The 26,394-nt window shown below is 37.9% G+C and overlaps 1 protein-coding gene across 1 annotated transcript; it reads right to left on the bottom strand.

Moving 5' to 3' along the window:
* Positions 1–4,757: 4,757 nt before the first annotated feature.
* Positions 4,758–26,072, bottom strand: LOC139727888 (homeobox protein EMX1-like). The gene is made up of 3 exons (XM_071638860.1): positions 25,293–26,072; positions 16,290–16,471; positions 4,758–4,898 (listed from the first exon to the last, which is right to left on the bottom strand). Exons 1-3 carry the CDS (start codon positions 25,861–25,863, stop codon positions 4,758–4,760), a joined length of 894 nt encoding a protein of 297 aa, XP_071494961.1. The 5' UTR covers positions 25,864–26,072.
* Between the last annotated feature and the right edge of the window lie 322 nt (positions 26,073–26,394).

Raw genomic sequence — 26,394 nt, 5'->3', positions numbered from 1 at the left:
ATATATATATATATATATATATATATATATATATATATATATATATATATATTGAAACAAGAAAGGGAAAACTGACCAGAAACAAATAATAATAAATAGTGAGAACTTTGAGCAAAGAAAATGGGTTTTCATCGGGATTCGAACCCGAGACCTCCGAATTACTAGACCGGTGCTCTACCGACTGAGCTATTGAAAGCTTTAGATCGGGACGAACACCGATCTAGGGCTTTCAATAGCTCAGTCGGTAGAGCACCGGTCTAGTAATTCGGAGGTCTCGGGTTCGAATCCCGATGAAAACCCATTTTCTTTGCTCAAAGTTCTCTCTCTCTCTCTCTCTCTCTCTCTCTCTCTCTCTCTCTCTATATATATATATATATATATATATATATATATATATATATATTATACATGTATAACAGCAAAGGGTTTCTGCTCGGAGTCTAGAAGAGGGCATTCGTTCACAGTAGTGATTAACAAAACTCCATGAAAGACGTTGTTTTAACAAATCTTCGTCCATTGGGCTTTGTCAAGCTAATGGCATAATGCTAATGGCTAATGCCATCTTCAAAATACAATATTATTGTATTTTGAAGATGGCATGAATCAAAATAAATATAATATGAATCAAAATTAATAAATGAATAGATAATTATGGGCGCGATACCACTGACGAAGCATCTTTTCTTTTGATTGATACCATCTTCAAAATAAAATCTGCCAATAACTTTCGTAAATAAAATTCGTATAAATAGCATCTTTAACGGATATCATATATATATATATATATATATATATATATATATATATATATATATAACTATACTCAACTCAACATCACAGCCACGTCTCTCGTGCAAGTTTTGCTAGATATTATATATATAGCAATCCCGTCTACTCTGAAACAAAAAAAATGCCTTGATCGACCACCTTCTGTGAACATTTTAATCATTTAATAGTTTCACAAACTGAAAGGAGAACACGTCTCAAAGTTGAAATCATTTCAAGGTAACAGCAAGAAAGATGTAATGGCCATTTTGCATGTAACATTGTATCTGAAATCACACATAAGCCCCCAATGCTAAATTATAAAGTTGTGAAATTATAAGGTCAAGGTCTAATCTTTCATGCTATTTCAGACACAACATATAATGCAAAATGTCTCCGTTTAGTTCCATTCAATTTCGAACTGGACTAAGAATCACGAAAAAAAAAAACGAGAGAGAAAGAGTGGGAAAACGTAAAGAAAGGAAATACAGGGAATATGTAAATGAAACTATGAAACAGAGAACCATAATCTCTATGGCTACAAACGCATCCCTAAGGGATGATTTATAATTAAACAAAGCACCAAATAATTGTCTTTATATACATATAATATCAATTGATAAAATTTATACACAAGCAACAATAGAAATTGTACAATAATATAGCTTCCCGATATGGTATAGTGTAAAAATACCCAATATTTCAGCTCGAACCTTGTTACGATCGTCATTCTTACGCGTCTCTTTGACGATTTTTTTTTAGATATCGTTGTCTGAGGATTCTACCACAAATCAATGCTATGGTTACTTAAAAATAGATGAAGCAAGCACAGGACATACCCTCATCGCTTGGATCTCACTTGGATCTCACCTATCACATTGTGAAATCAAATAACAATGGAATTACAATTTCTGTATCACATACAACAGAAACTTGACGTTTGTAACAAACAAAGAGACATTAAATAAACCCGTAGCCAATTATCTAGCATGATGAGTACCTGTACCATCCAAACATTAGGATTCGAGGAGCAATGAGCACTGCATATGGCCTTCAGATCAGTCGATGCCTTACTGATGATTTAAATAAAATTGTGTATTATGACACCAAAAATAACTTTCAAAGAGCCTGTAATTTGAGATGGGGGACATATTTAGAGTTTGAATCTATACTTTTCTTACCAGCCTGAATCTATAAAGGGATTGTGTGTGTGTGTGTGTGTGTTTGAGTGTGTGTGTGTGTGTGTGTGTGTGTGTGTGTGTGTGTGTGTGCGTGTGTGTGTGTAATGTGCACCGTTAAACATGAGTAAGTCCCCTAAACTATAAGACTGTAAAGATAATTTACAAAGAGATAGAGAGCCAAAGGAAAGGAAAGAAGAGTGCCGAAAGCGGGTATGATGCAGGCAGGACATGCAGAGAGAAAACGTATGACATGGATGCAGCGGAAAGTGATTGACAGAAAGCGAGAGAAGATGAGCGGAGGAAGGAGAGGCAAGGCAGACGGCGGAGAGACGGTCCATGAGCGAGGGAGCGAGACAACACCGCACCAAGCCGGGAAGGGATGACGTTCACTATGCATGATTCATTATCGATCTCACGTGATGTAAAAACATCTGTACCTAATGTCCGTTCCACGCACCGGTTGGAAATTTGCAAATTACCAGCAGAAAATCAGATCTACCTGACCAAAATTCGCCCAGCAACCAATAGTAATTCAACATTTACCATGAAATCGCCATCATTATAATCGAATCTTGGTTTGGCAGATTGGTCACGACTAACAAAAAGGGTAATATTGTTTCGGGTACGTGTGGAGGTTAAGGGGAAGGTAAACACGACGATGGGACTGAGGGTAGAATTATTGCACCACCCGATGCACAATGTAGCGCCAAATTGATTTGTGAGTGTCCTGGCGTCGTCCAAATAGGAACTGAATCACGAGTTTCTTCCCCATTCACTGACAGAAAAAGGTGGTATAGTGTCATTTCACTCTCGTTAATCGTAATTGCTATTTGCAGTTTATTCGGAAATCTGAAAATCGGCTTTCGTCTTTTTAGTGGTAGAATTCCTCATCCACATTCCACATTCTACAACATGTGCTAAGCAACACTCTTTTGAGGAGTAGTATTTCTTCTTTTTTTTTCCAGGACAGAGTAAGGACGAAAGGTTACAAAATTTAGTGATATCTGAAAGAAGGAGTTGGGCTCACCCTTTCGCATCGAAACTTCGAAAGTGTCCAAAATAATGCACATGCCTGCTCGCACTCCTCAAGGCTGGATACCTTTTAAAAGTCACAAAAGTTCTCAACATATCAAATTATATTTGTTCTGTTGTCCAACTTCACCCTGATACATGCAGTGCTCACACCTGAATGTTCAACTACAAATTCTGATTTTAAAATCATTAAACCTGCAAATTAAAGGGGATGGCTAGTAACTGATCAGTGGGAATCAGTGGGAATGCTAGGGAATGATTGTTCCAATTCTTGTGGGATTCATTTAAGAGTACATTATATATCTATTGTTGCGTGAAAATTATTTGCTTCAGAACGGTCTCATATTCAAGTAATGTGCAGTTTAATGCCCCGTCACTGTACAGGCATGCTAGCCTGTAACCATTAAACTGCACATTACTTGAATATGAGACCATTCTGAAGCAAATAATTTTCACACAAAAATAGATATATAATGTACTCTTAAACGAATCCCACAAGAATTTGAACAAGCATCCCCCAGCATTCCCACTGATGACTCCCACTGATCAGTTACTAGCCACCCCCTTTAAGTCATGTTTGACCTGTCACATGAACCGATGACTACAAACGACACATCTAAAACCTCGTCGTCAAGATGGAATTTCTCGAGTGAAATACGTCTGCATTATTTCTTGTACACAGTAAATACCGAGAGCTCTGCACCACTGTTGGTCATTGCCAAAGACCTACACGCCAAAAACTCATGCGATCAGGGAGGCGTCAAGTGGAGTATAGGGTGTTACCCATATACCCATCATCGTCATTACTCTTTTGAAACAAACATTATCACACTACATCATTTAATGTCTGACCGCCAATTGTTGTTTGTTTGCTTGTTTGTTGTTGTTGTTTTTTTACTGCTTGTGAAACTTCCATTTATATGATGAGGGAACACTGTCTGCTATATTAATATTGTTTTGAAACATTGAATACCTTTGCACACTGTTAGTTGACGGATAGTCTTATTTTAAGTCCCTTTTTGTGACAACTTTTGTTTCGGTCACATGAAGCAGGGATAGAAACGATCCATTCATCTATTGATGCCGACTTATTGATTGTTTCTGATAATCATTACACTAATTCCAGACAACAAAGTAAATCAATAAGTTCCGTACTGTAATATATGAAGGTCCCTGATTTCACAATCGCAGATCATCCTTCGATTACATAGCGCAGAGTGGTGCAGTGTGGGTAATACACTTTGTTTGTTTATTCTAAACTGGATACCAGGATTTAAATGGTCATTTCCCACCACGATTGTTATGAAGACAACAAGGATTAGACTAACAAAGTTGTAAACCATTCGAGTACTTCAAATAAACAGCTATAAATTACTGCATGTTTTATAAGCTACGTATATTACTCAAAAGTAAAGGACAGCGATCCTTTTCATGTATGACTACATTTGAGGAAGTGTTGTGGTAGATCTCCTCTCCTTCCCCTCCACTCCACTGTTCCCATCGTACACGAATCCGAGCCGCCTCCTCTCCTCTGCCTGCGCAGTCTCATTCGCATGATATGCTGTCATGTCGATATTGGGCACGCTCTGTTGCATCGCTACTGAAGTGAAATCACACATTGTAAAGTGTTTCTCATCGTACGCGGTCCACAGTTGCTCCTCCCCTTCTGTATCACATTCCCCTCAAAATGGGAAGCAAATGTTCTGGATCCGTTGTCCTCGGCATAACGTTGTTTCGCTGTTGATTGTCTAATGTTGGTTATGGATTGTTTAAGTAGATTCAATCGTCTAGTCCCTGCTGGGTCTCCATCCGCCACCGATTGACGTGGTGTGAGCCCTTTTTCTTTGGCTCCTGCTCCCCTTCCTCCTCAGACTTGATTCGCTTGTACTTTGTCCTCCTGTTTTGGAACCATACCTTAACCTGCATTAAAAGAATAGAATTCAAATCGTAATGAAGTGATTGAAACTACTATAGCGGTATATTAAGTATAATTACTTCTTAAACAAAACATTGTCTTTTATTGCAGAAAGAAAAGAAATATGCTAAAAATACAGTCAGCACTATCAGAAGGCATCACACCAGGCAACATGAATTTGCCCCTGGATTCAAAAGATAGAATGCACTATGGGGGAAAAAAGCACCACCTACCGCGACAGGACACAATAAAACTTGAATCACAAGATGTTGTAGCATCTAGGTATACATTACTTTTTTTAACCATTGGCATTTAAAGTGACAATTTAAAGTGAAATGAGTTCAACTACTTCTGAAACTACCTTTTAGAATTGATGTTAATATAAATAATCATTAACCATGACGAGCACTAATGTAAGCTGCACAGGACATCCTATAAAGTCGACACAAATACGTGTTTTTTTTCACATAATACTATTCTTAAGGATATTACCCCGAAAAAAAAATGATACACGTGACATGTGTCTAACAGTTAGTCCATAAAGCTTGCTCCGACAGAAAGCAGGCCAGGGCTAAGATATTAATGGAAATATTTCTCGCTTCACTTTCAGAGGTTCTAAATTTTGTCGAAGCAGATGCAACCAGCAGTGATCCTGTAAACAGTTTTAACGAGACATAATCAAATTCTTTGTGTAGATTCACAGATTTAAATAACATCATTGTTATGGGTTATCAAGGGGTATGGGCACTCATTACAGAACTAATTTGGAGTTAGTTATGAGTACTTCTCAATCCCTCAATCCTCCCAATCAGAGATGAGGAAATAAAAGTGCTCGAGGCGTGAACACGTAGGCGACATGTGTGATGAACTTTTTTTTTGATATTTCGTATGTATTTAGATTTGATTCAAGAAAAAGTGCATTTGCCTTGCGTGAAGGATTGTGTCAATACGTTCTGCCCAGAGTATTTAGTTTCAAATGCAAACATTCAAACACAATAAACCTCCTCTCCCAAATTCTATGCAGGTGTATTACAATAAGCTCTCAAATGGCACAAAAAAAAAAAAGCGGGAGAGTAATGTGCATCAACAGAAATTTGAATGATTTATGTGATTTGCTAGTGACATGTCAACGAATAATAGGCCCGAAGTCAAATCCTCAAAATCATATCTAAGAGTTTCTTTCTTGCCGTTCTTTTGTAAAGGTATCAAATTAACTGGTAATCGAACTAGCATTCGTCCCATTACAGAATCGACTTTGTATAAAGTTTTTTTTAACTCTCTTACTTGACATAAAGTCCATAGAAGTATTTCTGAAGAAAAAGAGCAGTTTTATAGTCACTCTGTAACTTGAAGATATATCATCACGATTTCGCATTTTCTCCACGGTGACGTTTAAGCAACAAATGGATTGTATTTCCTGTAAAAAAAACCACCATACTGATTTATGATTTCATTTACACGAGCAAATTAGTTGTCATCTGAATTGTTAGGATACTTTTTCCGATCATAATTGATGGTGAGGCTAAAATAGTTCACAGCCCTCTACGCCCATAATATTAATAAGGGCAATGTCACATGGCTCTATTTGTGTAGACACATTGTAGACAGATTTTATTTCCCTTTTTTTATAATCCGAACTTGGTGTCGGCACTTTAAGGTCAAAAACACTATGTGACATCAATAGTACAGGCGAAAAAACAAAATCAAATAAAAACATTACACAGAAAAACACCCGGGTTATTTGCAAATGGAGAAATAGCACGAGCAAGTTAGACTGGAGCATGTGGCTCGGTGATGCTGATGTGGTTGCCTATTGCTTGGAAATATCCGATTACAATATCTCTAGAGCTCAAAATAAAGAGAGGGAAATTTGTACCGAATATTTTTTCTAATCAATAACATATCTTGTCATTTGTTTCATGAAATAATTTCTTGTTAGGAGACGAGAAACAAGAAACAAGCAAATCATATTTGATTACAGTTTGCGTTGCAAACGGTAGTGTTTGTCGAATTTCGAAATTCAGACTTAATACGTACCATTCACTCCTTTTGTGACAGGCAACTGTGGATTAATTGTGTATTTTGCTTTAAAAATAACCACTTATACACAGTGGATAAGAAAACGTATTAAATTTTATTTGTGTATTTCAAAGTTTGGCATCCAGAATCATTCTAATCAAACTTTTTTTTCTAACTAAGCAAGATGATTGGAAATATCTTCTTCATAATTGATAGTGCCATTCCAAATCGAAGTGCTCCCTTTGTCTCAATACAAATATACTTATTTATCAAACGGACAAGTGACTTGACGAGTTCATCAGGAAGTGAACAGCCGATATTTAGCACCATGAGTCGGTATAGGCATCTAGCCACACCCCAACCAGACATTGGCAGGCCTGCCTCATCGAGTAATGACGACATCTGTGTAGATTGGAAGGGGAGGTAGGAAAATCACACTTCTGAGATCCCTCGTTTCCATCTCACATTATCTCAACCAGTCATGAGTATTTCACTGTCTCCCGCTCTTCCTCATCACCTTATTGGCTCGCTAATAATGTCATCATTTGAGCGTGACATGAGAAATGTACTTTCTTGCGTATTTGTCCACTTGTAAAGCAATTAGGTAATACCTATGTCGATGGAAAGAAAAGACGTGTAAGTACGAGAGTGAAAACAAGGTATGACAGATGAAATGAATGAGATGATTTATAAGAATTATAAGAAAGGAAGGTAAACAGCTCTTGAGATGGGCGTAAACAAAGAGATTGGGAAAGAAATCTAACTTACTGTAGTATAGCTGTGAGTCAGAGAAAGCTACTGACAGATTCTACTCAGTAATTGATCACAGATAGCGACAATGATGACACTAAAAACAAGTAGGTGTTGAAACAAGGTTAAAATATATTTCGTACATGCGAGCGCAAGGAAAGGATAAAAAAGTAGGCATAGATTGGTGTACTTCATCACATAGAGTGGAAGTATAAGAAAATGTAAAAGAGCACATTAGAAGTTGGTAGGGCCTATAAGTGGATATAAAGATAATGATAACGATAATGATTGCGATATTGATAATGATGCTCTGCGGAGAGGGCAATGGAAAAAAGTGACATCAATATACTGAAAAAAGCTGAAGTTACTAGTTTTCTTGATATAAAGATATAAAGGTCTGTAATTACACACGTGTAGGTAGATCACACACAGGTAGGAAGGAAACATTAGTAGCTATGGGGTTGATAAATTAATTGACATAACAACAAGAAGTTTAAAGAACACTACTTCCTACGCAGGAAAAAAAAATGGTACTCATATTTTCTTGAAAATTTAAGTATTCGGGTAATCAAAATCACATTACTTCAAAAAGAGAGATCGTGTGTGTGTGTGTCTGTCTGTCTGTCTGTCTGTGTGTCTGTGTGTGTGGATGCGATGGAGAGATAGAAGGAAATGGAAATAGTGAGGGAGAGACTTAGTGAGAGAAAGAACTTTTCATGATCTCATTATCCGCTTCCACAGTGTCTCTTGTAGTATTAAATCCACACCAGGAAGCGATTTTGATGTTCATAGGATGGGTTTTGAAAGCATCTCCAAACGATATTAACATTATTGCCTCACACATATCATTTCCACAACGATGGTGTGGTAACAAGCTTCAGATGGAGAGATATATAGTAATATTATAATGGGCAGACGAGAGGAAGACAATTAAGAAACACAAGGGCTGGATTATCACCCCCCCCCCCCCATCTATACACACGCACTGTATAAAAGTAGATTGTTTCCCCCCTAACGTGGCGATGAAAATTGTTTACCAAATGATTCGTCACTAATGGACTTTCTTCACTTCACGAGATCACCAAAATAATCATTTCGAGGGTCACTTCTACTCTCTTATGGATACGTGTGTATACAGAAATGGAAATCCATATGAAAGTAGCATAATATGTTTGAAATGGCATTCAAAGTGGTATTGGTACTACACTTCACCACGAGCTTCCTCAATAATTTACTGAACAGGTTTGATAAAATTTCAGTAAATCGTGCAGTTTGTTGTAAAGCATTTATGCATTTTTTTTTCATTTTTTTTTTACTTCGCGTGTGATTGATAGAATACAATGATGAAAATCATGGCAAGCTTTGCAATAATGTACTATGTGTGTTAATATGCCTGCTAGATCCAGTCATTAATTGAATCGTTTCTAGTTTTATGTCAACAATTAAGAGTCTAGTATTATATGGTTTGCAAAACAATGTATTGTATCATAATTTTTATGACAAAATAAATACACCAGTCTTTGATCAGTGCAAGGAGAAAAAATAGAGGTATACAAATAATTTCATTATTTATTGCGTATGTGTGTGTGCTTCTGTGTATGTATTGCGTTTGTATCGGAACAGACAAACTACTGCCTGTTATAATTTTGTTTCAATTCTCTCTCTATCTCTTTCCCTCTCTCTTTTATACCTCCTCCCCCCCCCCCCCCCCCCCCCCTCGTGAGTACAGTTACTTTCAGGTTGTTATCACGGTCCTGACATCTTTTCAGTCAGGGCAGTGAATCAAACTAGCTGGCACTGCCCAACCCTGTTTCGCCACCTTCTGCTAAGGGTCCCATCGGGTCAGTTGATACGATATGATAGCCTGATAACCTCCCCGATTATCATCTTGACTACCGGTACACGCTCACAGAGCGACGTTCAGCCTCTAGCCGTGGGATGGGCACGGGGAAAGATCGGGCGCTACGCTACCGCCGATAGAGATATGATGAAACAACGCTTTCACGATTTTGTAAGGGAAATCGTGCATGCAAACAACGCTTAGAAATACCCTAATAGTTTGTCACCCAACATTCTTTATACTCGTAGAAGGCACATGAGTTGGTGTTGACCAGTATTTAACTGGAGTCAATGTTAAGGAATGTTCGTTCAAAAGTGGGGATATCATAGGGAAGTCCAGTAGGGCCTATTGTAAACAAAGTCAGTGGAAATTCATCGCCTACTGTAAACTTGAAAGTCATAGTAGATTGGCACATATCAATGAAAATCTTTCGTTTTTGTTCACTAAAAGCGATTCCATTTTACTTCAATTCCAGGAAACACTGATATAGTCCCCTCAATTTTAAGTAGCCTAGCTAATCATCCACTATTTAATACAAAGGCAATTGATTCCTAAAATAGCGTTTAGAATTGTCCGACCTTTATCATATTTAATTTCACTTCAGGATTAAGATATTGAAACATTTTGTATTCATGATATACAATCATGTTGTGTTTATGATTGTAAAATATTTTGTTGGAAATAAAGAATGAATGAAATGAAATTAAATGAAATGTAGAAGATGAATGGAATATTGAATAGATAACATGATAACAATTATACAGGGACATAGAGAACCGAGCCTAGTATTAAAAGAACAATTTATCAAATGTATTTGCATGCTTGATCGTAAACTACAGCTTGGGTTTACATTTAGATAGTTTCACTGTATGTTGTTCTGTATGCTTGCAGCCGTTAAATGCTGCATTACTCCCAGGATTGACAAAGTTCAAGCACTACTTGAACTTTTATACTCTAGCGGAATATATACTTACGCGATTACTAACCAAGCAAATTACTACATTAAAAAGTTTTCATTTTATTGAAAACAAATATTGTAAAAGATTGCTCATAAAATTTTAATTGATACTGCTTGACGCCCATAATGATAATGGTTTCTGTTTCTGTCACACAGACACCCAGGAAAGCTGTCAGGAGAGCAAATTCACCTTCATTGGAAAATCTGTTTTAGAGGTCCCCAAATGAAACCATTTTCATTTAGTTTGCTATGACAGTTGGTGAGTTTAAAATCACATTTAGACTTGTGTTGTTTAAAAGTACCGTTTACCATTGGAAGCAGTAAAAATTTCAAGTTATCACATTTGATGCATATGTAGGTCAGTTTTATCACAAAACATCCTACCATATAAAAATTTCGCAATAGAGCCTAAAATATAAGGAGACGTCACTCTTTTTTTTCTCAATAGACCATATTAATTGCAGATGGTTTATTCTATAAACAATCTTATTATAACTATTGTTCAAATTTGGTATACTTAACGAGACTTAACATTGATTATACTGATTAACATTGCGTGTTTATATCCATAACTCACATTTCAGAATTATTTTGAAGCATTAAAGCTGGGTTTTTGTTTCATCTGCAAATGGTAGATCATGCCTTTAAATCATGAATGCCATCTGAAGAGAGAGAAGACTTGCCACAGAAGGTAAACGAAATGGGGATGAGTTTGAAATGAGGAGTGAGGCACAACCAGACGAAATTCGGATGATGTGAGATAATTAAAGGGTTAGGAGAGAGATAGATATGTGCAAGCTTTGTGGTGGGGTGGTACTGGGGTAGGTCAGATAAGAGAGAAACATGGGAGGAAATCGGAAAGGAGCGTGTCGTCGATGGACCAAATAAGATGATAACCTGGTCATGGAGAAAACACCAGAACGATCGCTAGCTAAAACCAGACCAGGCAACGTTCCCCCTTCCTCCCTCCCTCTCTCTCTCTCTCTCTCTCTCTCTCTCTTTCTCATCTCTCTTTATTCATGATATCATGTACATATAAGCATGTACAATCCATGAAAAAGAGAATGACATGTACGAAATTCACTTTTTTGTTGTTGTTTATTTGTGATGTTTTATTCCAAGAATTGTGACATCTTGCACTGGTTGTGATCTTATCAACATAAAGAAACTCCATTTTTCGTTCCTAGTGATGGTACGCAAAAAAATCCATCTTTCTTGAGTCTATTTCACACTTAATTGGATATTCGGTAACACATCCAATATATTCAATATACATTGTAACAGGCTTTACATCAATTCCATGAACACCATAATATTTTATAATATTATGCCTCTGTGGACGAGACTATCGACGCATTCCAATCGAGCACACCTTTTGAAATGAAAGGACGCTGTCTGTTACGTAGTGTCTTTCAATGTGCTTAAACAACTACTGTAGTACTTGAAGGTAAGAAATTCTTATTCCTGCATTTTCAGTTGTTTCCCCCAGACGAGTGCTGTTTCCGGATGTGATATGTGCCGCTATTAAATCGAATCATCAGCTAAACTCTTTCAGTTTCTTGGCCAACATGTCTATGTACAAAGTCAATAACATTTTAGGAAGGTGGTTCTGAGAGGATTAACCTCTATAGAATCACTGTGCATTTGGCAGATTGAACGATATGTGAATAACTAATTTTAACGTGCTAACATGGATGGGCTATAATCATTGTGATATGTCCTGTCATGATAATACTGCAGTAACACTACAAGTAGGCCTACACCAATTCACTGTTTGAAATATTATCACAACTTTTAATCAGTTTTACCTTGTCGACAGGTTCAACGAGGAAATGACTGTGTTTAGGCGTGACTATCAAATCACATGCATGTTCAACATCGTACCAGTCAAAATATTTTGCAAATGGTGCAAAGGAAGATGAAATAATGCTCATGTTCTTTAAGGTAGGAAATGCCCTGTTTTGCAAAGTTGTTCTCAACTTATTTGCACCTTGTCAACAGCCGAGAAATTGTAGCTGTGTCTCCACAGCGCAACTCAGTTAAGAGAGTGTAATAAAATAATTCATGTGTTTGTGCTGGTAGCCCAAGAGACAGCGACCGCGGACAATTTAGCGGGAACGCGCAAGCAACGCACGCTCCGTTCATCAATTACCGTCATTTGCGCCTAGCTTGGATGCCGCAACTTTTGTACCAAAGTGGGTAACTAGAAAGAAAGGGCCCCGAGAATGATTACATTATCATTCTTGTATGGCAGCTATTTAAGCGTTACCCGATACACCGAGACGGGCGCAAGCGTTGGCAAGAGGAAAGTAACAGGCCGTGGACAGACGGTTTCGCTTGTGATGATGTTTGAAAACTTTGCATTAGGTAGCGTCAGACAAACATGTAATAAAAAGAAGGGGTGTGCAGCATTCGCGTAATGGAGCGAAGCATTGCTAATAAACCATCGTTTGGCTTGAAAATTTATTTATTGTTGCAGGTCATATTTCTGTCTGACAAAAATAATTTTATTTTATGAAATTATGGGCACGTTTCCTTTCGCCGCGAAGTCTATCGTCGCTGATAACTCGTTATTACATTAGACATGCGATGCCTGCCTTCTAATGATCATTTAAAATCAGAGAAGCAATGATATTCGAGACTCGTATTCGAGTGAAACATGATTAAATTCTTGTCATCGATTTATACAACTTTTTACTTTTTCTTACATCCCCTTTCCCTTTTAGGTTGTCGCTCCTCTTTGCTTTGTTCTCGAAAGTCTGCACTTTATTGCCTTAACTTGGAGGTTTTTTCTTCTTTTTTTTTTGGGGGGGGGGGGAAGGGAGAGGGGTTCAGGTTCAACTTAATACTTATCAAAATTCATGGCCTTTCATTACGGTCTCGTTTCTATTCAAAGATGAAAAACATTTCACCATATAGAAGTGTTTCTTCCGGTCGATTGCCCTATCTCTAGTTTACACATCTGTGCTTATAAATAGTCTCTGTGCTCACTTTTTAGATATTTTCCTCTTAAAATGACAACTGACTGCAAAGTAAATTGTTGATATTCGATGAAATGGCAATAAGTGAACATAATAGTGTATTAATTCATAGATATAATACTCGGACAATTGCGAGTTGTTTTCAAAATGAAATATGACCTGTGCTTCTTTCAATTCGTGACAGTGTGTCCAATTGAGAGACAGATGTTATTTCAAGTCTATAATGAACCTTATATTGTTCCAATCCTTATTCAATGCTTGACGAAAGAAATTCATAGGCTGATGTCTATCTTTTGATCCTAAAGATGTCTTCATTAAGTTATGCAAATACACATGCTCATATGCCTGGCATAGACAATGTATAAAGTACAATAGAGATGTATAAAGTACGTTTAACACATTAGTCGTCAGATTATGGAACGTTTAATGAGAGAGAAATTGTCCCTATTCATACGTGCCTTCAGATACGACTCTACGACAATATTAGTTTGATTGAATGATCGACGCCTACACAAATTACTTGCTACTTGCAAAGTTTTTTTTTTACTTTCCATGACACGTTGAAAGTTACTCCTACAGCATTGTGTGAGATAGTACAGATGATTTGATTAAACACAGAACACGATGCCTTGAGCCTGGAAATTCCTCCCTCGTGTAGAACGATCTCAAAAACAGTAGAGATGCTGTATCCTGGCTAGCTGGGGAGATACTATCCTCAATCTACACGTGCCTTACAAATAACATGTATCAAGCTGTCACCATGGGGCAGCAAAATCAAACTAAGCTGTATTTTTGTTGATCCACATCAAACCAACTCTTGTAAGTTTAGAACGATTTTTTTTTCTTTTTTAATGTGCATCTCAGTGACTCGATCATATAAGATGACATGTCCGAATTAATTTATGGCCTCTGTCGTGGAATCATGCACGCAATCTATGAAAGTGAAACTTTAACAATTATAGTTATTGTAGAGTGTGAAGAAAGGAATATTAACCGAATAATTCTATTTGCCTGAATCAGATGGAATATTATCGGCTAGTCGTCAACTGTGATTCTCTTCGTTGTGTGAGGGATACGTTTGATTCTTTCTTTTACGAATATGTAGGAACATGCATTTGATCACTCTGAAAACCACAATAAAGCCTCACAAAAAAAGTGATATGTCGGCAATAAATAATTTTAGTGAAACGCAACTCTAGTCTAGTAAACTAAACTCTGACGTTATAATTAAAGGAATGAGAATAGATGATATCTTTCATATTATGATATTGTAGGGTTTTGGCATCTTCGGAAATATTCTATCAAACCTTTCAAATACAAAGTTCCATCAAACCTTCCAAATACCACCCCACATGTTCAGGTTGACTTTAGTAAGAAAGTGAAATTAGACAAACAAATAAAAGTTTCATTACTAGCGAACATAAAGTAAGAAAGCTTTAGTTTAAACTTTCACACGTTTACACAAAGGTGATATTGGTGGCAACAAATACAATGGATGTGATGATGTCATCGACTCACTCCTCTCCTACTGGTTTGTACAGAAATGAAAAATATGATAGAAATCGTGTTTTTGGTCGAGATGGTTTGGCAGCTGCAAATCCATTCCCCCAAAGTACATTGCTAGCTACAAGGTTAGTGACTTAATTTGAAAAAATAACATTTAAACAAATCCATGCCAAAAAATGAAACTTAGTGGAAATGTAAACATTCTTATTTTGTATCCAATTTTTATGATATTTCTGTCTTTGTAAATCCACTTTTAACAATGGCGTTGAATTGCGCCGTAAGCCCTAATAATGAAGACACCATGTGCGCATTGGTATCTGTATATTGACTTGTGGTAAGGAAAGCTTGTAATTTCGTATTATTTATCAAAGGTGGGGAGATGCTGGACCGAAGCAATTTATTTACTGAATCAATGGGACTGCCTTGGTATAGTCTCAGTTGTGTGTATCACATAACATGGAAAGTTGGAGGAGTGTGCAGGCAGAGCAAAGTGAGCATAGATTGGCAGACATCTCATTTTAAAAAGGTTTGCTTCTGCTAATTGCAAAGTTGACGGTGGTCTTTCAGTTTGGCGACACCATGGAATTATCACTTTCAATCAGTCTTCTGTAGACTGAGTTCGGATCTACATAATAGTGTGGAAAGTGTGTTGTCAATTCGAATTCATAAGAGTGCTGTCGAGAAAGTTGTGGTAACAGCATTTCTTATGATAGTCTTGTTCAGAAGTATCATCAGAACACGAGATGGAGAATGTCTCAAATGGCAATGTTCACACAGTCGTGCTCCTGTGTATGAACCTTGATGACACTTTTATGCTATATATCTTTCTGTACACTATCCTATATCAACATCAAGTCTTTCCCATGCATGCATCCCTGTTGCGATAAGTTATTTTACAAGAAACATTCACTGAGTGGTTGGGGCATTACGACCAGGAAGGATTTACTGTAACTGATGGCGAGCTGTTTCACATTACTTTGGTGGAGTATCTTAATTTGTCCCCGTGAACGATGGAGAACGCCGTTGTTTTCACACGAGAAAACAGCAATCCATGCTTTGCTTTTTTGCTTGTTTGTTCGTTTGCAGTGCGAATGAGCAATGCACTTATTTCAATTTTCCTGATTTGTCGTTATTTGCATTACGGAACATTGAAGAGAAAACAAATACAATGCCCATTAACTTTTCCTTTCAGAAGCTCTTTTGCGCCACGAAAGAAACACACACAAACAAAGAAAACAAAACAAGAAGTTAAAACAAAGTGAATCTGAAGCAACATTTGTTATGATGTAGTTTTGACATATATGCAGGTGTGATCGTCCGTGCTATAGAATGCCATGCTCACCTGTGTTTCTGTGAGGTTTAGACTTGCAGCAAGCTGTTTTCTCTCTGCTCCGACGACGTAATGATTCTTCTCGAACGCCTGTTCTAGCCGGAGGAGCTGGGAAGGAGAAAACGCCGTCCTGATACGCTTCGGCTTTCGGAACGGATGTTGCAGGAAAAAGCCACCGTTTGGAAGATCTGCACCTACCATTAAAAAAAAAAGAGAGAAACAAAAGATGACGATAAATGTATCATGTCAATAGTTTGGACTATAAACTCTCCATGCAAATCCGTTCATACAAGACATCTAATGGTGACCATAATATGGATCAAAGATAGCTAAATATGCATGCTAAGTATGTAACCTTTCCTCCCTCTAACAAAACGCATAATTATGCAGAATGTGGCACCTACCTGCTAACTGCGTGTTTACAAAATCACTGGTGTCATTGCAAATCAACATGGGACGTTATCACGTGATCTGGCACCAACTTAGCCAAAAAATACAGGACGTAACTGGTTGTTTGAATACACATTTAGAATTCTTTGTCTTGTCTGAAATTGATAATTAATGTATTTTATCCTTTGAGCCGGACTGAGAAACATTAAGTTCGGTATGAAAATAAACAAAAGGACAACATACAAACCAAAGATGAAAACTAAGAATATTTAGTTCATTTCTGTCGAAAAACAACAATCATCTCGAGAGACCGTCATACTGTATTTACTTCATTGCAATTTATTTGACAATACTCTATGAAGTACCTCCTGAGAACGTGGTTATACATTGTAAGTTGCAAAAACGAATGTTTGCTGCTATTAATAGCAGGATTGCCATTTTAATTCGTTACATTTTGGCATATTATGCGTGTTTGTTTGTTTGTATTTCTTTTCTTTTCTTTTTTTTTTTTTTTTGGGGGGGGGGGGGGGCTTCTTTCTTTTGAATGTGTTCTAAAAACATACTACAAGGAGGTAGGAGACCTTCTTCCACCTCCCTGATGCCAGAATGTCAATTAACATACTGTATCAATTTACGTAATTATACATGCTTAAATCTCTTTTACTCAATAGAGTATGGTTTTAATTTCCTTCTCCCAATTCCCTTTCTTCTCCTGAGTCATCAAAAGGGACGATATTTTGTAAAAGTATACACTCTCTATGGTAAGCCAACTATCACTCAACAACATCGTACGCCATGTTAACAAGTGTGTGGTCATAATTGGGACCTGATGTCGGGCGTAGGGAACAGACCATGGTAGGACGTGTAACATCATCGGATTGTTAATGTAGAAGTATCAAAATACGGCCAAATGCAGTTCGACGTCAGTTTCGTGAAACAATCAGTCTACTGGGGACGGTGACATGAGACTGAGAGGGGATGATTGTCGAAAACGCCTATGAAAGAGGCATGACGAGACGATCAGTTTTCTATGCGGATGTAATAATTGGTAGAGAAAGATATAAGAGAAGAGATATATATAATGCAAATAAACATAAGATCATAGAAAAATGAGAGGAAAAGTGACCATCAGCTGAGCAGGAGAAAATCTATGATTCAACGAAAAGAGCACCATTTCTACTGGTGCAGGACATTCTTCACAACTACTGTTATTATGTTAGTTATTTAGCGTTTTTAGATCTTCCCTGGATTTCTTATGGAGGCTAAATTGAACACGGGATCTGTTTGCCAAAAGACATCATTCTTTGTGTTTATTTGAAGTGTCAAATATCCTTTATCAGAATTGATTTAACTTACTCCCGCAAATTAAATTCAGCACATCTGTAAAGCTTTGTGACAAAACTGCGTATCATCGAAAAGCTGGAGTCATTATTACAGTGACAATGTAGACGAGGCGACAGAAGGCTGGTTGAAGCTGAAGAGTGTAGTGTGCCCTCTACGTTGACATTTCTCACAGGATCGTGTTCTCCATGAGTAGGACAGCGCGGATTGTCATCAACAGAATGTCAGAGTTAAAAATCATGCGCCGGTGCATCAATGCCCTCCCGCAGGGCGGGCGGCTGCATCACGGGAGCTTCCCGCTAGCACCGGTAAAGGCAATGAACACTCTAGCAAGCCGACAACATACTCATCCGTGCCACCCCAATCCCTGCTTGTTTTAATCACCGCAGTAGGCCTATTATTTCTGCGGCAGATTACACACAAGGGTTTCTGAACCTATTAGTAAATCTAGAGTCATTGCTTGTGACAAGAATCAAAGAAACAACCGCCACCTAGTGTCTGATTATTGACCATCGAGCAAAGGACGGCGAGAGGGTCTATCTGTTTTTCTCCGAGTGGTCTGATAGTCCGAAGGACATGAAAATAAATAACACGACTTAAATTGTGTATAATTGTGTGTATCACAATTTTATTCGCGCCATGCCATTAGTGCTGATCATGTAACAACGAAGTCAAGCCTCTTCAAGAAATATACTTCTTCAGATAAGTGATATCAGACGGAAAATTTTCTCGATCACGACAGGCCATGTTTGTTGACCGGCTGTAAGACAGAGCACCCAACGGCTCAATGGGGCCAGTATACCTCCTGCTTGTGCAGACACCCAAGCCGCCAAACAAAAAAGGCAATAACAAAAACCAGGCATGCCTGTGGAGCTCGTACTGGGAGAATGCCGTATTTAGCCCTTCATGGAAATGAGCCTGAATGTTAATTACGAACAAAAAAAGTGAGAAACCTACTCATGAATATGATTATATGAAATCATAAATGTATCTTTATAACGTTTATGTCACGTTTTCTGATTAAAGACATTCGTCTCCATTAACACTGATTAAGTGTCACCACCTAGTGTCCAAGATGTTATAATCAAGGGAGAGATGAGTTCATGTACAGCAGATGCGAACTATATAAATGTCAAAAAAGGACAAATGTTTTAGTTAATTCTATCATTAAACCATAATACAGTGTACCTATATCCGAAAAAAAAATGGTCTCATTTGCGAAACCGGCATTTAAAGCGAGTTTAAAAGAAGAAAACAAAATCATTTAGAACTGAAAATCACATTATATCACTGATGTAATTCATGACAACATTATTTGTAATATCTTATCTCTGACATCTATACAATCCTTTGTTATCCCACGTGATCTGAGCAATCTCATCTAAGCTGTTTTCATCTTAGAAAGGTGAAGTCGTTTTATTTACACGAAGTATATATGCATTGTTTCTCCTAATTATTGTTGTTATTATCTTGTATATAACATGGATCTTCTGCAAATGTTTGAACAATATCATTTCATGACATGTATACTTTGTACTATGTTTTGATTTTCGTTGATTGGAAATAAACTATGATTGAATTGAATTGAATTATTTCCAGTTTCTATATCTTTACATTTCAAGCAGTTTTACATTCGGTCAAAGTGCCCTTCCTGAAATGGGGAAGATAGAGAAAGGAACAAAAGACCTGTCTAGCCTTCCACACAGAGACGCAGATAAACTGGTAAGGACGCCAGCACGACAAGAGAATGGTAAATAGAAAAAGAACATCGGGAAATGGGAACACGACTGATCGTCGTCGATCCACTTCTGTCGCTCCAGAGAGAAAACTTTGTTGCATTTCAATTTACAAATGCCAAATTTGGACTACGGTTGTATGATTAAAGCGAAACGTACATTTCAATCATAATAAGCGTCGGTGTGATAACACATTATTACTCGTGCGGGTACATGACAGCTATATTCAAGGCCCTCTTTACAGCCAAGGTTCATGTCAAGGATTTAGACTATAGATGGTGTAAAAGTTACCAGTCTAAAACATTGAATCATTTGCAGCCTGGTTATGATAACAACTTACATGAATTATTCATCATACGTTAAAAATAATATGTCCAATGTTTTCAAAGTGAATGTACATTATAGGCCTACTAACATTTGTCGGCCCAGATACATATATGATATTATACACTTCATTATGCTATTAACTTACTGCGGTTTTCTCAATATCGAAGATGACCAAAGTAGTATCACTATAATTTATGAAAGTACAACAATAGATTAAAAGAATACCTGAAATGATATCACTTTGAAAAATATAAACTAATACAATTCTACACGAGTAAATCATAATAGCTATTAAAGAGGCAGAAATTTAAGTAGAAGAATTAGTAGCAGTAATGATGGAAGGGGTGGCGGCTATGGCAGCAACAGTACAGTAAGGTAGTGGTAGTTACAAAGTATAGGGCTACTATAAGTACTAACTAGGTGTCAGTCACCTTATCATTGCTCAAAAGAATTGCACTATAAACTGATCAAGGTGAAGATATAAGTGCAGTTTCCATGTCTATTCCTAACATCACCATCACTGTTTCTTGTTATTGTATGCCACTGCAAGTACCACGACTACTACCTGACTAGTACAACTATTGCTACTACAGTGTACCACTAAAACAACAAGAACTACTAATTTTACTATATAGTACTATACTACTACTACTACTTTTTCTACTACTACTACTACTACTACTACTACTATTACTACTACTTCTACTACTTCTTCTTGTACTACTACTACTACTACTACTACTTCCACTTCTACTACTATACCACTACTACTACTATACTAATACTACTACCGCTACTACTATTACTACCACCACTACTGCTACTACTACTTCTACGGCTACTACCACTACGTCAACAATTAGCAATGGAACTACTCATCGGCATTTTGTCAGTGAATGACCAATGAACATGACGTTTTCGTGTGTTTGTGTGTGTGTGTTTGCGAATTCTTTATTATAATTTTGTTTTCGCTATAAGGTATAATTATTTGTAACAGATTGAAAGCTCCAAATGATCAGGACTCGGAAGGCTGCTTTTTGGCACAAAAATATGGCAAACATTGGATCTTCAATAGCTTCATGATACACAGGTAATTCCACATTAAGTCTCTTAGCGGGAGTGCACATATTCGCGTGCAAAAATAATGTGTGGACCTCAATGCTCTTTGTGCATGAAATAGATTGGTAGTTTTGATGTATGAATGTTCTCGCCAGTAGCACAGAAAGTTATTACCATGCAATTCCCTTTGTGCATATAATTGCAAGATAAGAGAATGATCGTTAAGACAATCTGTCAGTGTGAAACTAGTCTTCTGTAGCAGTACCTCAGATACTATCATTACGTTTCCTTCCACTAGACGTTAAACTCTTTTAGTATACTGCCTATTGAGCATTATACAGCCGATTAATCCCGTTTAACAATAGGCTCCACTTTCTGAGTTCGTCTCGTGAACAAGTTCTTTTTTTTCACTCAGCCCGACTCGAGAATTTGCCCTACGGAGATGAGCTTAAATTACCACGAAACCTTTTCCAAAAGGCGTGATTACAACCTCATTAAGGCAGCTATTATCAACCATTAGAAGTGTTTTAATGAAAGAAGGTTTTGATCTCTTGAAAATGTGGTGACGGGACCACTCTGCTGGGGCAAGATTAAAGAAAAACCTGTTTCGCTTCCTGGTGAATGCCCCATTGTTGATTCGTCGGCTAAGATAGGGGACTTTCAATATAACATGGATAGGAGGTCTAATTAATTTTTATTGGGATAAAAACCATGCTACCCCACAAGAGTTTGAAGTCCATTCGTGGCACAAAAGTCACAGCTACACTGATTAACTGGCTTGCCAGGGCGCTTTCTTTGAGCCGCCGAGAGCGTTGCTTCCAAAGCCGACTTGTACTGACTTAAAAATGCCTGGACTGCGTATGCAATTTATGTACTCGCGGTGATGCCGGCGCACTTTCAGGCAGCCTATGCTTAAAACTTCCACGAGATGCATTGCCTGCTATCTTACACATTAGCCTTACTTTCGATTGATACGAACGAAGCCACAACAAAAGTACATAGTAAAGGGGCGTCTCTCCCAAGAGGAAATACAAAAAAGATGAAAATGTTATCAGTGTTTTCTATTCTCTGTCCTGTACAACAAGAAAATTGTATCAATTAGCTCTTAATAGAGACAAGTTTTCGGTTTCGGTTTAACTACCATCTTGTACTTCATGAATCAAACAAACAAATAAAAATATATAGTGGAAAGAATTTTGGTTTTATCTTGGATAATAACTGTTGGCAGAGTAGTGTGTTTATAAACCAGCCTTAGAGTTTGATTATGACAGCAGTATTTATGCGCATGTTGAAGTGTTGGCTAAACGATGTTCACGATACAGGAGTTTTCTCATCGACTATACCATTTGGACACAATATCTTTTCTCATCAATACACTTGATTAAAAGTAGGGTTTCCCTTGAACTGAGTTGTCATCTTCCACACATCTTGCCTAAGGTTAAGAAAACGATATGTAGCCTCACAGAAAGACATATCATGTAATTGGTGTAAATATCATCATGAGTTCATTGTTGAAACTTACTGTCGAAGAGTAAATAATATGCAGCTGATATGTAAGCACATCTACATATTATGCAGTGTGACTATTTGGACAGAAGATTCAACGATACCAAAGCCAACTCAAATTGACCAAATCAGAAATGGTTATCTAGACATTCAGAGGTGGTTATTTAGACATAAGTCTCAAGCAAGACTCTTTTATTTTTGTTCTTACCTTAATATTAACTGCACCAGGCCGAAAGCTGAAATAATGCTGAGCATCACATGTTTACACTGAAGTGGGTAACAAAATACGTTCGCACTTGAGGGGAACACCTGACATTATTTTACAGTCAAGTATAATCACAAAGTATAATAGTGTCATATCATTTGCACTTTGTGATAGGCCGACATGATGGGGGTTGAGTTCGACATGAAGACAGTCACAGGTCGACTTTCAGCGCGTGTAACTAGCCAGAGTATATTGCAGATATCGATTAGTCATTATCGGAAACACGCCTTCTCTCTCCTGCTCGCTCTACCCCTTTTATCTCTCTTTCTTTTACTTTCTCTTTCTTTCTCTCTCTCTCTCTCTCTCTCTCTCTCATTCTGTCTCTCCTATTTTCCTCACTCTAAGTGGTAAATGTCGGGAAACTTCTTTCTTGGGGTCATGCGAGTGCTCAATAAGAAGGTGAGAAAAAAATCACGTCCGGTGTCACTTACATTTCAGTTGCTTAATACATCCCTCAACTTTCTTTCTCTTTCTATTCGGGAGTCAAATGTTGTCATTGATTATCCTCAGTACTCACACATTATGATTGAGCGTTATTGCGTTTTACAGAAACGACTTTGAAAGAAACTAGTGTATAATAGATGAAAAACAGCAACAAATCGAATTACTCTAAATGACTGAGGGCAGACGACAAGAGTGCCACAGTACACTGTACTTCCAAACAAATTCTGATCATTGCTGTATTTAGGGCATGATATGTATGGGGTGTATCAAACAACAAGGTAAGGCAGATCTGTGTGATAGTTGTCGGAGTCACCGTTACCACCACAAAAAAAAAAAATAAGAAAACGAAAAGAAAAGAAAAACATGTTTCCTGTGAACCGATGGGAAAGATTTCTTAATTATCCAACTGCGTAAGAAAAGAAGTATTTCATTTCAACATGTTAATCTGATAATAATATAGTGATCATGTTCCAAAAAAATGCAAGCATACAAGATTCACAGGCAAGTCACAATGGATTAAATTGGTCACGTATGTTCTGGCACAGTATTGTGATAATGATGAAATCCGGTATAACTAGGACAAGAACGGACTTCAGATAGCGTCAGATAATGATACTATAAGCTTACAGCATGATGAATTACGGTATACCCCGTTTGCTATAGTGAAATATATTCCTCTTCGAGTGATAACCTTTTGACGGACAGATAATCATACGAATAAATGGGAATATGACTGTTTACCCATTGTTCCTTCAACTCAGCTGGTTTGGAATCATCCATCGCTATTTCTTTCTTTCGATTTTGTTCGTGGATACATGAAGCACATTTGCATGTGGTTATTCGGGACAGTATTCTCATTATTTCATGCGTGTTCAGGGTTTGTGCAGGATTTTCTTTCTTCAAAGGAGTTGGCAAGTTACCCATTTGTCGAGCGAAGATGCATGTGATGTTCATGAGATATCAAATCAAGGATGGTATAGTTTGAAGGGGAAAAATCCGTTAACATCACCTTGTTTGCATATGTTTTTATTTGAAACTAAGCAAGATACTGATCAATATTACTTCCAAGACCTGTCGAGAATTTTCATGCGAATTCAATTAATCATAAAAAACCCTGTTACAGCTGATCTTGGTGGACTAACTGTGTTTAGAATTATGAGGTTCTGATTACGCTTCTAATCATCTGTTGTTTAATTTTGTGATATATCCACACCAATGAAAAGAAAAGCGTTTTTATCTCTGCAAACAACTGTCTTGTTGTCCAAGAGCAATCAGTTTTCCGTCATGAAATATTTTCCTTTTTGTTTGCAGGACAGTATAATCTTAAATAACAACAATCAACGGCACTCGCTCATAACTCTGCAGCTACACATGAAGGCTGTGATTCGAACAATAGATGGAGTCAATGGCTTTGAGATACCCACCAAATTACAAATCATCAACCGAAGAAGTGAATGCCACTTCGAGGAACACTTTTGAATAGGGATGAATAAAGGCAAATTCCACACTTCGAGAGACAATGTGTACCATCACTATTGGTACAAGCAATAGCAAGTCACTATTATATAACAATCCGTTAGATTTCGATAAGGCGTCAACATTCTTGGGAAACCTTGGTATATGTGTTTGGAGGTGTATACACTTATGTCGGTAGGTCTAAAAATACCACTCTCGTCCTTTAAGTTCCATTTAAAGACGTGAAATTTACGGAGGGAATCAATTGTAAATGACATCTCTTTTGCATTGAAGAAGAAATGCACACAACATAAAACGTTTGCATTGATTCATGACACGGTAATAGCCCTGCTCAGTGACTATTATTATTCCATGCTAGAATATAGAACGTCAAGCCTGTCATACATTACATGCCTTTAAATTCTCTCTTCATGACAGAGGAAAGAAATAATTCAAAGAATTCTTGCTCTCATTTAGGGGAAAAGGTCTCACCTGGAAAGGGTCTATGTCCCGCAGCAAGAAATCTGTTTCTAGCAAGCAGCCACGGGTAGAGGCCAAAGCCGTCTCTCCTCGGTCCCCCAAGACCCGGTGCACCAAACACTCCCGCGAGTGCTGGGTGACTGTGAGAAGCTGCGGCAGCCGCTGCGGCAGCAGCGAGATTGTGGTGATGCGCCAGTCCGAATTGCTGCGGCAGCGGGCCAACGTGGGACGGTGGCCCGGCGGCTGCGGTGTGGTATATAGGTTCGGGGTGGTAAAGTCCCTTCATGCCACTTAGCGAGGTGAAAAACGATGCCTCAGTAGGCATGGGCTTGATGATGCCACCGTGCCTGCTGGTGGCCGGCGGCGTGAAAGGCGAAGACGCGAGCGAGTTAGACTCCATGGTCGAGGCGGTAGCCGCGGGTGGCGGCGAGTTCGGCGGCGTCGGTGATGAGCGATGATGGTGGTGGTCATTGTCCTTCGAAACTAATGATTCTATCGAAAAACAGCTTGATTTTGTCATGGTGCTGCTGGTTGAAGTTGGAATACCACTCACAGGAGGACGAAATATTTCCACTGCCGACATATTTCTGTCCAGAAAACCTCCCTTGACTTTCGATTTTCCCAAAGTTGCTTCAGCACTGATTGTTTTCCTTTGTCCATAAAATCAAGAACCAGCATCGAAAACCTGTTTCACATTTAGCTTTCTAAAGGCAGCGTAAACATTAAAATCGACTGTATGCCACTGTAAACACTGTTGACGAATGCTCTGACATTATCCGCAATAGGAAATGGCTGGAGCTTGTACCTGTCTGTTTCGTTACTCGCCCTTCCAGCGAGCGTGGTCTGCTTTCGAGAAGCGTAGGTCCAAGTACGTGTGCGCTCTCGGTCACTTCTCAAGTGACTTCTGATTTTTTCTCTTCCACGAACTGATCAAAAGTTCTCCCGAGCGTATAAACTGTTCGCAAACAAAGGGTCCCGTATAATCGTCGGACCTGTCACGGCATCCGCTAAGCAGGCGTTGATCTCTAGGATAAAACAAAATAAACTAATGTGAATGGAGTGAGTGGAAAAATTACGACAAAGTTTCAACATTTGAAGACTAAACCAGAACAAC

The sequence above is a fragment of the Diadema antillarum genome, unplaced genomic scaffold, assembly GCF_040938485.1.
Source record: "Diadema antillarum isolate AM-2024a unplaced genomic scaffold, OU_Dant_1.0 seq00000158_RagTag, whole genome shotgun sequence".
NCBI classification, from domain to species: Eukaryota; Metazoa; Echinodermata; class Echinoidea; order Diadematoida; family Diadematidae; genus Diadema; species Diadema antillarum.
The sequence above is the reverse complement of the archived record's forward strand: the minus strand, read 5'-3'. Positions and strand labels throughout refer to the sequence as shown.

Excerpts from the sequence above, each read along its gene's own strand:
- LOC139727888 (XM_071638860.1), bottom strand. The coding sequence starts at position 25,863 with ATGTCGGCAGTGGAAATATTTCGTCCTCCTGTGAGTGGTATTCCAACT. Across the intron at positions 16,472-25,292 it reads GGGACATAGACCCTTTCCAG|GTGCAGATCTTCCAAACGGT; the intron begins GTGAGACCTTTT and ends TTTTAATGGTAG. Across the intron at positions 4,899-16,289 it reads TAAACCTCACAGAAACACAG|GTTAAGGTATGGTTCCAAAA; the intron begins GTGAGCATGGCA and ends CTTTTAATGCAG.